Raw genomic sequence first — 15,248 nt, 5'->3', positions numbered from 1 at the left:
TATCTAGAGAAGCAGACGGATAGCGACTGAAGGGAAATATAATGGGTTTCTTTTTTGTCGTTAATGAGGTAAACTCTGCATTGTTTGGTAGGAGTATTTGTGATTGTGCATAGAATAGGCATAGCAACTGAAAAATTTAACCAACAGGGAACAAAAAACAAAAAAAAAGGCCTACAAAAAGTTACATTCTTGAGGATTTGAATCAAAGGCTTGCTTATATACTCGTATATTATTATTATATGTAGCCTAAGTTTATTTCACTACATGTACTAAGACAGCTACATCATGATTAAGCCTCGCTGCACTAGCACCAGTTCTCATTTGGAGAGTTGTAAAGACTGGTGTGAGAAGACACTTAATTGGTACGTACTAATAACAAGACCAAAAATCTAAAGCTGCTGAAAAAATATATAATTTAATTATGTTTTTGTTTTTGTAAAGACTTGAAGTCAAGAGAAAAAGACAACAAAAACTGAGCAGCAATGGGTCTGATTAGGCTGTAGGATGTGTTCAAGGAGATTCAAAGTAAAGCTCCTTGGATGTGTTGCAAGTCTATAGCTTTTACAATGTTACATGAAGCTACAGCGAACAACCAGCACACCTCTGTGATGGGCCGGCCCAAATATATAGATGACGTATTTCCTAAGCAATATAATATGTAGATTAAATTCTGTCCTGTATTGAACCGAATTTGACAGTGTTACGACTTTTCATTAAATTGAACAGTGATGTATATATATGTATATAATATATGTATTACAGTAGTATTAATAATTATTACTGTATGCATCATGCATGCAGGCCCACATACTTTTGTTTCTTTTGGACACAGAGCATTTTCCCCTCTCTCCATTGTTTCTTTCGGTCTATCTTACTCTTCCACTGCACTACACTAAATGACTATTCTTGCACCTATGCGCTTCTCTCAACTCAAACTCAAACTCAAAACTCATTTGTCATAGGTTTTTATGACCACACTTTTGTGTAAACTATCGGATAAACCAACAATGCGATAAAATTGTGGAACCGTGTCAAAAAGTTTTGCAACTGCTACAACTGGACTGCAGACTACGACGGCCTGACGAATGGACTTTTATTTGTTTCCTTGTCGCAGAGAGCGGGAGAGTTAGGAAGAACAGAGAGCAAAGACGCTCTGCTGTCAAGGAAAATGTAATTAAAATATTAGTGGTAGATCTATAGTGAGTAATCAAGACCGAAATTCAAGCTCTGGATCAACTAGATCTATTACTGTGCTCTTTCTCACTATGTTCAGTAAGTTGATTTTGATTACTTTCTGTGCTGAATCATACATTGCTCCAGGAGTTGCAACAGGTAGTCTTCTCACAATGAGAACAGAAGCAATCCATGATAATGACAATGAATGAAAGTGGAATGAGAATAACAATGAATCAATGATAATGAACCGACAATCTCATATATTCATAGAACTCGGCCTCTCTCTATTATTATCATGTACTTTTACTATTCTTATGTTTTGCTATCGTGTTTTTACAACAATATAATGGCCTTAAAAATAATAACAATGAACCATTTGAAACTGTGTTCTGTTCCATCCATAGGCATCTAGAATATATTTATTAGATTCTATATATATATATAACCTGTATAGATTCTATAGATCTAGATCTATATCTATAATCTAGCCTAGAAAATCTAGGCCCTCCTTTAAATCTGTAATCAACCTCATCTTCTATAGTTTTTGTTCTAACCCTTCTTTGGGTAGGAGGGGGGAGGAGATTGCCTGTGAGGGAATCTGTTTCATCTGATTTGTTAAGACAAGCAATTGAGAGGGACAGATTTTCTTTCATGTTTGATTAGTATTTTTAAAGACAGATAGAGGACCCGAGGGGCATATGGGGGAATGTAAAGAAAAGAAATGAAGCATTGAAAATGACCTGCTAACTGTACTACTGTCGTTGAGAGATGATTTAGGACTTAGGACTTAGGACTGTACTGGGATGCTTGTACTTCTTTTGAAAATTAAGAATTTTATTGGTACTCTTTGAAACTAGATTCTAGAATCTAGATCTTTCTATATATTCAGAAGGTCAAATTCATTCTATTTTATAATAAACAATTATGGGGATGACAGATTCTACAACTATTATTTTCAAGTTTGAACTTGTGACAAAGCAACATCTAGAATTATTAGATCTGTATGTAAAATTGTTTTCAAAATCAAATGAATGCATTTTAAAAATAATAATTTTTTGTTTGTTTTTCTGTTTCCCGAAAGGTTGGGTGAGTGCTCCGTGAAATGCCTGGATGATAAGTCAAGACCAGTTGGACAATGAACGTACTGGAGCTGACCAACTGGGATTTCATCTCGTACAGCGAACTCGAGACTTTTCTGCGTGTGGGCTGTCACCTGGACGAGGATCTGGTCAACACTGTGCTGAGGAATCGGCTGACCCCGCTGTGTCTGGCCTGCAAGCACAACCGAGAGGATCTTGTCACCGTTCTCCTCTTCCATGGCGCCGATCCCAACAAGTGCTCCGACTTCCTCAGCAAAAGACCGCTGCACTTTGCCTGTGATCATAGTGGTGGAAACACGGGTGTGGTGCGGAAACTGTTACAAGCGAATGCCGACATCAATGCTGTTGTGAGTTTTTTAAGTATAGTCAAAATTTTGAAAAATGGCCTCCCATTATCAAGAAGAAAAGTGGTTGTTTTAGACACATGACTGTCTTATTAAATTCAGTGTCATTATATTGTCCTTCCCCGTGGTTTTATGCATTCCGCATAATTTAGCTGAATTTAATCATTTTTTGTATAATTTCTGATTATTTTCCTTTATCATTTTTGGTTAAAATTACCAGAATCGCATAATTTCACATTTTTGGGGCTCAGTTTGCATAATTTCATAATTTTTCTTGCATAAAACGACGGGGACAGTGTTATAATGTTAAAAAAACACAGGTGGAAGGACTCCACACCAGCTGTTTAGCTTCCTTGTTTATTCTTAACTGGCCTGTCGGTGATCCTGTGATCCTGATTTGTTGTTTTTTTGGGGGGAGGGGGGTGTTTTAACCATGTGAGAGGAACAGACGCCTGAAGCAATCGAGTACTAGCACTTGACAAGCATTTTCCTCTACTGTTACCTTTTTATTTCTCTCTCTTTGTTAGCTAAAAAGTTTTTAACCTTCTGAGTGGAATAAGAATTGATGGAAGTTACAAAAGCTACTAGTTAGTCGTTCTTGTACGTAGTGAAATCAATTAGATGTGAATATATTTTTATTGCATTCTAATTTCACTATATATATAATATGTTTTAAATACAAAGAATACACGTTTTAGAAAAATTTTGGACCTGAAAACTGCTCGCTATGTGTGTTTTTCATTATGTGTGTGATGTGTGTTTCAGCATGTATGTGTGTGATGTGTGTTTCAGCATGTATGTGTGTGATGTGTGTTTCAGCATGTATGTGTGTGATGTGTGTTTCAGCATGTATGTGTGTGATGTGTGTTTCAGCATGTATGTGTGTGATGTGTGTTTCAGCATGTATGTGTTTCGCTATATACACATTCTAGACTGTAATGTATATTTTTTTTTCCTGCAAGGATGAGGATGGCAACACAGGTCTACACCTGGCCTGTTCAGAAAGCAACATCCCCGTTGTGAGGCTGCTCATCGAGAGAGGGGCGGACGTTAACGCAAGAGATGTTGACGGCGAGACGCCCTTGGTGCGTGTGTGTCTGGCCAGGAACGTGGAACTCATTGACCTCCTGCTGAAGGCCGGCTGCGACCCGAATGTGCCAGAGGGGCAGCCCGTGGAGCTCCTGGTTCGAGCCCCGCTCGTTGAAGCTCTGAAGCTCCTGATTGAGGCTGGGGCAAACATTGGGCAGGGAGCCTTCTTGAGTCACGCTTGTGAGCACGACAATATAGAGATGATGAAGGTATGGTTGGAGAGAGAGGAAGGGAGGAGAGAGATGGACTCAGAGAGAGAGAGACAGAAAGACAGACAGACAGACAGACGGACGGACAGACAGATAGATAGATAGACAGACAGACAGAGAGAGAAATTTAGAGAGAGAGATTGGAGGAGAGAGGGGGGGAGGTAGAAGAGAAATGGTAGAGTGGAGAGAGAGAGAGATGGAGGAGAGAGGGGGGGGAGGTAGAAGAGAAATGGTAGAGTGGAGAGAGAGAGAGATGGAGGAGAGAGGGGGAGGGAGGTAGAAGAGAAATGGGAGAGTGGAGAGAGAGAGAGATGGAGGAGAGATGGATAGAGGGAGAAAGAGACAGAGAGAGATATTGCTTGAGTTCTCCAACACGATTTATACAACTGCCCTTAAAGCTTTCTTATTAATTTTGAAGCTCATTTCTCTGTCTAAGACATACACACTTATTATATATATCGCCTGTTTTTTTGTTTCATATCTTCAGGTTTTGCACCACTACGGCGCCGACGTGAACAAACCGAACATACTGGGCATGACCCCGCTGCAAACCGCGTGCTTCCACCAGCAGGCTAGTCTGACGACCTTGAGACTGCTGCTGCGGTGGGGAGCCGACGTAAACGCTTGCTCAAAGTCGTGGAAGACGGCACTACACTACGCCTGCATCGCCCAGGACCTCAGGAAGATCCACCTCCTCCTGGCCTACAAAGCCAACGTGAACGCGGACGACTTCCACCAGTTGTCCCCCCTCATGACAGCCATCAAAAACCCAGCGTTCATGAACTCGACGGCATGGCCCGAGACGATCCGAGTCGTCGTTGATCTTCTGGTCGCCGCGGGGACCGTAGTGACCGTTTGTCGGCTGGACAGGCTCCGGTCTTTCGTGGTCCACCTGGAGGGGATCGGGGAGAGATGCCAGGAGCTTCTCCAAGACCTGTACGTGCACGCCTCCAATCCCAGAACGCTGCAGGATTTGTGTCGGGTGCGGATCCGAGACACCATCTGCCCGAACGTTGACGACAAATTGGACGCATTACCTCTGCCGTCGCAGGTGAAGCGATACCTCAAGTTTTCTGACGTTGTTAGTGAATTTGTGAAAGTGTGATGACATTATTTCTTCTATTCTGAAACTTAAAATGTGGGTGGTTGGCGAGTGCTCTGGTGTGGTTTGCTCCTTCTTTCCGATCAAACTTCTATCGTCTTTATCTCTTCTCCTTCTTTTCTTGTTGTATATTACTTTCTAGTCGCTCCTCTAATCTTCTGCACTTAAATGACCTAATTGTGTTTCAAGTTTTGTAGAACTCTTACATGAGTGGTTGACAGGTGCTCTGGTGTGGTTTACTTCTTCTTTCCTGTCAAACATCTATCGTCCTTATCTCTCCTTCTTTTTTGTGTTTGTTACTCTCTTGTAACACCTCTAATCTTCGGCACTTATATGACCTTTTTGTGTTGCAAGTGCCTTTAAACACTTACTAAAACAACAAGAACTCTTATTAAAACTAAACTTACGATGAGGTCAATCTACCCAAGCACAACCTGCGCAAGTCTAAGCGTCAGATCTGTGGCACAGCTGGCCTGAGCTCCTGTTGGTAGACCCAGTCATAGTGTCGGGCTGTTCAAACCCAGACACCTCAAACCTCCGAACTTCACCGCCGCTTGGAACAAATGCTTTTTTTGAAAGTGTAAAACGGTTCCTACTTAATTATCTAATGCTACTGTTGACAAATTTTCTTTCTCATTCTCTTTATTTGGTCAGCAAAAAAATAACCTCCTTTTGCTCCAACAGCAGCGAGCTACAGAAACTGTGAATGATTTGTGGCAGAGCTAGAACATACTGGGTACCCATGTACTATGAGTGTTGAAGAAATGGAGGTTGTCTACCCTTGTACTATGAGTGTTGAAGAAATGGAGGTTGTCTACCCTTGTACTGTGAGTGTTGAAGAAATGGAGGTTGTCTACCCTTGTACTGTGAGTGAGTGTCAAAGGACTGGAGGTTGTCTACCCTTGTACTATGAGTGAGTGTCAAAGGACTGGAGGTTGTCTACCCTTGTACTGTGAGTGAGTGTCAAAGGACTGGAGGTTGTCTACCCTTGTACTGTGAGTGAGTGTCAAAGGACTGGAGGTTGTCTACCCTTGTACTGTGAGTGAGTGTCAAAGGACTGGAGGTTGTCTACCCTTGTACTATGAGTGAGTGTCAAAGGACTGGAGGTTGTCTACCCTTGTACTATGAGTGAGTGTCAAAGGACTGGAGGTTGTCTACCCTTGTACTATGAGTGAGTGTCAAAGGACTGGAGGTTGTCTACCCTTGTACTATGAGTGAGTGTCAAAGGACTGGAGGTTGTCTACCCTTGTACTGTGAGTGAGTGTCAAAGGACTGGAGGTTGTCTACCCTTGTACTGTGAGTGAGTGTCAAAGGACTGGAGGTTGTCTACCCTTGTACTATGAGTGAGTGTCAAAGGACTGGAGGTTGGCTCTGTGAGCAGTAGCGTTGTTTTGTACTGAACTCCGTGTGTGGGTGGTTGACGGGTGCTCTGGTGTGGTTTGCTCCTTATTTCCTATCAAACATCTATCGTCCTGATCTCTCCTCCTTCTTTTTATGTTTGCTACTCCAAGCTCTGGAAAGTCAGTACTCCAAGCTCTGGGAAAAACATGAATCTCGAAAGCCCAGCCTGCCTATCTGTGGCTCAAACAATCAACACCTTCCTACAGACCTGTGCCGTCGACCTGACACTACAGTGGATACCTGGCCACAGCAACATCCCAGGAAACGACAGAGCAGACACCCTTGCCAAGAAGGGAGCATCACAAACACAACCACACAACCCAGTATCACAACAGACAGCCAAGAACATCATCAAATGCAACACCAGGGAACAGTGGCTGAGTGGATGGGCAATGGGCAAAACTGGAAGAACTGTATTTGCACACATGACAGCCCCCAACTCTAAAGATGCAATAAATTCCCTGAGTAGAAGAGAACAAGTCACAATATTTCGCCTGCGAACACAACACATACCACTAAACTCCTACCTTAATAGGATCCGCAAGGATACCCCACCCGACTGCCCGTTGTGCGACTGCCAGGATGAAACAGTACCCCACCACCTCTTTAACTGCCCTGCACTTTGTGACCTGCGTAGCACCTACCTACCTGCCTCCCCAGACATCGGAAACACTCTATACAGCGACAAAGCACAGCTGATTAAAACCTGTCAATTCTTTGCCATATCGACAGACCGAAGGGCTAGAACCCAAATGGCCGCTGGATCGGAAAAGTAAAGTAAAGTATGTTTGCTACTCCCTGGTAACACCTCTAATCTTCGGCGCTTATACGACCTTATAGTGTTGCAAATGCCGTAAAACTCCTACTAAAGCAAAAGGGTTCTCTACCCATATACCATGAGTGTCGAAGGACTGGAGGTTGTCTTTGTGTGCAGTAGCGTTGTTTTGTACCAAACTCTGTGTGGGTTTCTGTGCCAGAAAGATTGCTTTAGATGTCGTTTCTTGAGACAGTCGGGGGTGAGGCCGTACCGGTCAGAACCAGACACAGCATGCCGAGAGAACCAAAGCTGTGACAGCTGTGTACTTGTCTCTGTGACAGCTGTGTACTTGTCTCTGTGACAGCTGTGTACTGTGACAGTTGTGTACTGTGACAGTTGTGTACTTGTCTCTGTGACAGCTGTGTACTTGTCTCTGTGACAGCTGTGTACTGTGACAGTTGTGTACTGTGACAGCTGTGTACTTGTCTCTGTGACAGCTGTGTACTTGTCACAGCAATCTGAGCTATGTCGCGGTCTTCTATGAGTCAGGAAGAAGGCGTTGGCGATGGATGGACATGATACTCTCAGGAAGTCGGAAAGCTACATAACAAGGAAAGTGTTGGATTGGAATCCGCAGGGTAAAAGATCAAGCGGAAGACCACGTGGAACCTGGAGAAGAGTCACAGAAATTGATGTAGAGAAAAGTGGGAAGCCGTGGAATAACATCAAGAGGCTAGCCCAGGATAGAGAAAGGTGGAAAGTGTTTGTCCGTGGCCTATACCCTGATCCAGGGTGAGAAAGTGTTTGACCATGGCCTATACCCTGATCCAGGGTGAGAAAGTGTTTGTCCGTGGCCTATATCCTGATCCAGGGTGAGAAAGTGTTTGTCCGTGGCCTATATCCTGATCCAGGGTGAGAAAGGCAATGATGAGTCTGAGCACATTACATATCGTCGCTACTCTAGCAAAACAGTACTTGTTGTATATATATATGTGAAAATACAAGGTTTTCACGAGATGCGGAAACTTGTTTTGTTTCTGACAGGACATTGTTCGTACAAAATGTGTCACGACGCGGTAGAATCAGGCGTGTGTCAAGTTTTGGGCGTATAGAGCCAATGGTGTCATCATAAAGCTTATTCAGTTATTTTGCTTTTGGAAAAAAAATACTCTTCAATCTTGAGTAGAAGTCGAGACATTTGCACTTGAAAGAGGTGGGGGTCACCTGGTGTCAGGGGTACAATTAGCGAGAAAATGACTAAGTTTGATCAACTCCAAAGTTTGACTGTTTTTGAAAACTGCAAATTTACATTTTTTTGTGACCTTGATCTATATTTTTGAGTAAAATTGAGACAGATATATGTTTTTAAAAAGGTGTTGAGCCAAAATAAACACACAAAAAATAAGATAAAAATTGCCTGACGGGCAGAGAATGCCAGTTTCTTAAATTTCCTTATTTTGACAAGCGACTGATTTTTCACTGCGATTCCACACAAATATATAATTCATCTAAACCCGTTTGCTATTTTAAGAAGAGAATGAGACTAGGACCATTTGATGCGCCCCATTCTCCTCAATTTTTGGGCATATATGGAGTTATTGGTATCATCCTAAAGCTTGTTCACTTATCTTGATTTCGCTAAAAGCATTTTCCATCTATCTTGAAAGGAAGTCAATTACGGATTGAAGGAGGTGGGGGTTACCTGGTTTCAGGGGTCAAACTAGCGAGAAAATGGCTGCCAAAGTTAAGTGACTTCAAAGCTTGAGAGTCTTTGAAAACTGCAAATCTGCATTTTATGTGCCTTTAATCAATGTTTTCAGTAAAATCCACGTTGAAATGTGTTTTTAAATAGACATTAAAGGTGTTAAGCGGAAAGACGAAAATTCGATACCATTTCCAAACCAGCAGAAAAATGCCAGTTTCTTCAATTCATGATTTTGACAAGCGCCTGAGCTCACCGTGCTGCCTCACATTTTAGATCACGATGTGAGAAAGAACAGATGATGATGTGGCAGCAGTCTCTGAGTTTCCACGGATCGGATTGTTTTGTTATAGCTTAGACTAAGTGACTGTGTGTGAAGATCAAAATATCGTTTAATGTGTTCAGTTGTTGTTTTTTTCTGAGTCTGAGACTATTTTTTGATATTCCATTGAAGTAAGCTCGAGTTTTGTGCTCATTTTTCTTGTCCGTTGAAATCAGGTGATCCATCCATGTGGCTCATTGCTCCATCCATGTTGGACTATTTGTGTGCTTGAACTGTTTGTTTGTGAGCTCGATGACAGAACGAGTTACTTATCTCAATAAATTAATGGAAATGTATGGGCTGAAAATCAACCTAGGGGTCAAATTTGTGTAGATTTTCAAGTGATGCCATCTTCAAGTTTTACATTTCTTTTATTTCTTCATACTAATAATGTACATAAACTCAATGTATAAATTTGACATATCGTCTATTTCCTTTGGGCTGAAACCCTTGAAGAAACGACTCATTTTGTCTGCACTTCTCCCATTGCTCTCTTCATGATATTGTCACCTCAGATCTATTTTGTCCAAAGTGACTGTTTATTTAAGTACACCGTGGACAAAATAGTTCTTTGGCGACAATAAGTTACAGTGTTCATGAAAAAATTATGTCTTGCATTTTGTATCTGTGAAAACTGTTTCGGTCCCGACTCTTCCAATATTTTGAGGCTACGTAGGCTGTTTGGAGAGCTCTATCAGCTGAGTCGGTTTCATGCTGTACTCTGGAGCAGATGGCCCTGGTTCAAATACCAGGCTGGGTGTTCTTGAACTTGGGTCCTTTTGTGGAGTTTTCAAGACTCTCCGCCTATTGTTAAGCCTGTTTCTATCAGAGACAGACGGTAAATTCAGAGGTCTTGCCTCTTAACTCTTTCTCTCCGGCAAGCCGGTCCCCGGCGTAGTGGGTTTACCCCCCCCCCCCTCGGAGATAAAGAGTTAAACTTAAATAACCTAATACTAATAGTGTTCATTTGGGCGTTAAATCCTCACACTTCGACTTTCTGCTACCTGCAACGTGTCCCTAAATCGTTTTCTGACAGAAAGTCTCAGAAATGATGGAGGATGTTCGTGATTAAAATTTTTGCTACCTTGGATGTTCATTGTAAAATACTTACTATCATTTACAAAGGATTGATGTCAATGCCTGATGTGTAGGAAAATAAAGATATATAGCTTTTCAGAGGTTGATCTGATTCTGAGAGCTGAGCAAGTGTTGTGAGTGACTTGCGAGTGTGTGCAATAAATTCTGCTGTGTCTGATGGTATTTCTCACATGTGTTTGAGTTTGATATTTCATTTCCTTCCTCATGTGGTTATTAGCACTGTGCACAAAAAAAGTGTCTCCGTTAAAAGTCTTTTCTCCCATTCATTTTCATATATTTTTTTCATTTGCATGTAGAATATATATCATCACTGGCACATTCAGACTATCTGACATGCTTCTGTATATATATATAGTATGGCCAAAGAGCACTGATAGTGGATGGTTGGCGGGTGCTCTGGTGTGGTTTGCTCCTTCTTTTTTATGAAACATCTACATGTATCGTCCTTTTCTCTCTTCCTCCTTCTTTTTTGTGTTCATTACTCTATGTAAGAACACTATTCTTGGGAACTTATATATGACTTTTTGTCTTGTAAGTGCTGTAAAATTCTTACTAAGACTTTTTTAAATCACTGATAGCTCCTAACAACATCTTTCATATTGTGGGCAGAACTTTCTCAGGACAGAAGGAATGTCCTAAAAAAAAGGAGAAATTAGCATACTTAATTGTACGATTCTGTTGTTACCGGCCAAGACCAAATTACCCAAAGTTTTGTACTATATACCGATCAAGACCAAATTACCCAAAGTTTTGGACTATATACCGATCAAGACCAAATTACCCAAAGTTTTGGACTATATACCGGTCAAGACCAAATTACCCAAAGTTTTGGACTATATACCGATCAAGACCAAATTACCCAAAGTTTTGGACTATATACCGATCAAGACCAAATTACCCAAAGTTTTGTTCTGGTATTTCAAAGTCTTGGGTAAGTAGAAAATGGTCACGTTCATATAAAAAAGATTTCAGAGTCCTGCCCATTTCACTATGTGTGTGTGCTGTACTATATAATATATAATATATTTTATATATATTTGTTGAATTTGCCAGGGTGTAAACCTGTTGTGACAAAATTTGTTTTTCCACTGACAATTATTTCTCCTCCATAAATCATTACCAGTGAAGTTGTGGGAAAAGAAACTAGGCTGCCAACGTACATGATGTAGTCAACAAAATCTGACTTCACAAAATAACAAAATGAAAAACGTAAGAGAACTCAGGTTTTCAGTTTTGGTAAAAGTCACTTTGTCTGCAAGCTGTTTAAAAGTACTACGACATGACGATGTGTGCCCAAACTTTTTGGGGTTTTTTTCCAGTTTCTGTGGTAGGCCTACATGTATTTGTAGGTATCTGTAACTTGAGCTCAAGAAATATTTTTTTCGAAATTCAAATTTAAATGTTGAAAAAAAGCAAGAAAAACACATGAAGTAGATCTACTTGTGGTTAGATCTACTTGTGGTTAGATCTACTTGTGGTTAGATCTACTTGTGGTTAGATCTACTTGTGGTTAACATTATTTTTTTTAATGAAATAATTTGTTTCCCTATCCTGAAAGATTTTGCTGTCTGGGCTAAGTTTACATTTGAAGAGTTTGCCAATGATAGTGTACTTCTCACAAATATGTAATCTGTAAGACCCAGACGTGTTCAACACAATAGTATTATAATCTGTGGAACATGTTCAACACACTAGAATTATATATATAATCTGTGGAACATGTTCAACACACTAGAATTATATATATAATCTGTGGAACATGTTCAACTCACTAGAATTATATATATAATCTGTGGAACATGTTCAACACACTAGAATTATATATATAATCTGTGGAAAATGTTCAACACACTATATATATATAATCTGTGGGTCACTGAGAGGGCCATGTGCTCAACACAATAATATTATAATCTGTGGAAAATGTTGAACACACTAGAATCCCAAAAGTCTCTTCCACAACACTACTCTTCCTGATGGGAGCAGATACTGACCTCATAGAATTCTAAACTACGGTGGAGTCTGCTCCTACAGAATTCGGTGGGCCTGCTGGGGTTTCTTTGGTCGAGCCCTGTTTTCAGTTTAAAGACGTCGCTCAGATAGAACCACCCCCCCCCCCACCCCCCTAAAAAAAACAACCCAAAAATTCTTTTAAATCGGGGATTTTATTTTCCTTCGGTTTACTGCTGTTTTCAGATTCACCATGTTGGGTTTAAGAGGACACCGCTCTATTCACAAGAGAAATACATGTACTGCAACACACACACTTCAAGTTCAAATACTGACACCAGAGAGAGGCAGTCAGAGTTGTGACATTTTAAAAATACAACTTAACGCAACGGAAAATCGCAAATTCTTACTCAAAAAGGAGAAAGAGATCCATTTTTCTATCGGAAAAGGAAACATGCTCCAAAAAATTTATCATCTGAGATGAAAAGAATTCATATCATATATAAGTATACTCAGTCCTTACGGGTTGTGAATATATCGCTCCCTCTGAAATACTAAGTTCTATGTGGGAGGACTTGTACAAAATGTAAGGAAAGATTTGAAAGCAACTCACGGAACTGAGGAAAGCATTCAGAAAGGGACTGTTTTCTAGCTCTACGTCACTCCCTCTTTTTTCTAGCTTAACCACACTATTTTTTATACATCGTCTAAATTATTTTCTACACCCTCTCCACTATTTTCTAAATCATCCCCACTATTTTCTACACCCTCTCCACTATTTTCTACATCATCCCCACTATTTTCTACATCATCCCCACTATTTCCACGCTCTTCCAAACTATTTTTTTTTACCTGTTCCCAACTATTTTCTACATCATCCCCACTATTTTCTACATCATCCCCACTATTTTCTACATCATCACCAGTACTTTCTACTTCATCCCCACTATTTTCTACTTCATCCCCACAATTTTCTACTTCATCCCCACAATTTTCTACTTCATCCCCACAATTTTCTACTTCATCCCCACTATTTCCTAGCCAACCCCAACTATTTTTTAGCTCTTCCCCACTATTTTTTAAACATAATTTCAACTAATTTTTACACCTTTCCCACTATTTTCTACATCTTAAACACTACTTTCTACTTCACTGCCACTATTTTCTTCATCATACCCACAATATTTTACATCTTACATCATCCCCACTCTTTTCTACATCATTCCATATTTTCTACATCATCCATACTTTTTTTTTACATCTTTCACACTATTTTTTACAATCATCCAGACAATTTTCTACATTTCCACTATTTCCTAGCTCACCCCAACTATTATTTTAGCTCATGTCAACTACTTTCTACATAATCCCAACTATTTTCTACATCTTTCCTACTATATTCTACATCTTCCCTACTATTTTTTATGTCATCGGAACTATTTTTTACATCATCCCCACTATTATCTACATCATCCCCACTATTTATTACATCATCCCCACTATTTTTTACATCATCCCCACTATTTTCTACATCATCCCTACTATTTTTTACATCATCCCCACAATTTTCTACATTATCTCCACTATTTCCTAGCTCACCCCAACTTTGTTAAAAATTCGTCCCAGTTATTTTCTACTTCATCTGCAGTACTTTTTACATCAGCCCCATAATTTTCTGCATCATCACAACTATTTTTTACATCTTTCCCACTATTTTCTATATCATCCACACTATTTTTTAGCTCATGTCAACTACTTTCTACATCACCCCCACTATTTTGTACATCATCCCAACTATTTTCTACATCATAATCACTATTTTCTACATCATAATCACTAATTTCTACATCATAATCACTATTTTTTACATCATAATCACTATTTTCTACATCATAATCACTATTTTGTACATCACCCCAACTGTTTTCTACATCATAATCACTATTTTCTACATCTTAATTACTATTTTCTACATCATAATTACTATTTTCTACATCATCCCCACTATTTTCTACATCATCCCCACTATTTTCTACATCATCCCCACTATTTTCTACATCATCCCCACTATTTTCTACATCATCCCCACTATTTCCTAGCCCACCCCAACTATTTTTTAGCTCATCCCCACTACTTATTACATCATTCCAACTATTTTTTACATCTTTCCCACTACTCTCTACCTCACATCCACTATTTTCTACATCATCCCAAATATTTTCTACATCATCCATACTCTTTTTTTTACATCTTTCACACTATTTTTTACATCATCCACACCATTTTCTACATCTCCACTATTTCCTAGCTCATCTCAACTATTATTTTAGCTCATTCCAAATATTTTCTACATAAATCCCCACTATTTCCTAGCTGACCCCAACTATCTTTTAGATCATCCAAACTATTTTCTACACCTTTTCCACTATTTTCTACATCATCCAAACGATTTTTTAAAGCTCCTTCAAACTATTTTCTACACCTTTCCCACTATTTTCTACATCATCCCAACTATTTTCTACATCATCCCAACTATTTTCTACATCATCCCCACTATTTTCTACATCATCATCACTATTTTCTACATCATCCCCACTATTTTCTACATCATCCCCACTATTTTCTACATCATCCCCACTATTTTCTACATCATCCCCACTATTTTCTACATCATCCCCACTATTTTCTACATCATCCCCACTATTTTCTACATCATCCCCACTATTTTCTACATCATCCCCACTATTTTCTACATCATCCCCACTATTTTCTACATCATAATCACTATTTTCTACATCATCCCAACTATTTTCTACATCATCCCAACTATTTTCTACATCATCCCAACTATTTTCTACATCATAATCACTATTTTCTACATCATCCCAACTATTTTCTACATCATCCCAACTATTTTCTACATCATCCCAACTATTTTCTACATCATAATCACTATTTTCTACATCATCCCAACTATTTTCTACATCATCCCAACTAT

At 39.7% G+C, this 15,248-nt stretch overlaps 1 protein-coding gene across 1 annotated transcript; it reads left to right on the top strand.

Moving 5' to 3' along the window:
* The first annotated feature begins 918 nt into the window (after window positions 1-918).
* Window positions 919-5,116, top strand: LOC101862603 (serine/threonine-protein phosphatase 6 regulatory ankyrin repeat subunit B). Its single transcript, XM_005105030.3, has 4 exons — window positions 919-1,272; window positions 2,258-2,623; window positions 3,583-3,918; window positions 4,406-5,116. Exons 2-4 carry the CDS (start codon window positions 2,312-2,314, stop codon window positions 5,021-5,023), a joined length of 1,266 nt encoding a protein of 421 aa, XP_005105087.1. The 5' UTR covers window positions 919-1,272; window positions 2,258-2,311; the 3' UTR covers window positions 5,024-5,116.
* The last annotated feature ends 10,132 nt before the right edge of the window (window positions 5,117-15,248 follow it).

The sequence above is a fragment of the Aplysia californica genome, unplaced genomic scaffold, assembly GCF_000002075.1.
Source record: "Aplysia californica isolate F4 #8 unplaced genomic scaffold, AplCal3.0 scaffold00449, whole genome shotgun sequence".
Classification (NCBI taxonomy): Eukaryota; Metazoa; Mollusca; class Gastropoda; order Aplysiida; family Aplysiidae; genus Aplysia; species Aplysia californica.
This window is presented reverse-complemented; position numbering and strand designations above follow the sequence as displayed.

What these genes read in the sequence shown, in the direction of transcription:
- LOC101862603 (XM_005105030.3), top strand. Translation starts at nt 2,312, where the DNA reads ATGAACGTACTGGAGCTGACCAACTGGGATTTCATCTCGTACAGCGAA. An exon ending in ATGCCGACATCAATGCTGTT is followed by an intron (nt 2,624 to 3,582) that starts GTGAGTTTTTTA and finishes TTTTCCTGCAAG; the next exon opens with GATGAGGATGGCAACACAGG. An exon ending in ACAATATAGAGATGATGAAG is followed by an intron (nt 3,919 to 4,405) that starts GTATGGTTGGAG and finishes TCATATCTTCAG; the next exon opens with GTTTTGCACCACTACGGCGC.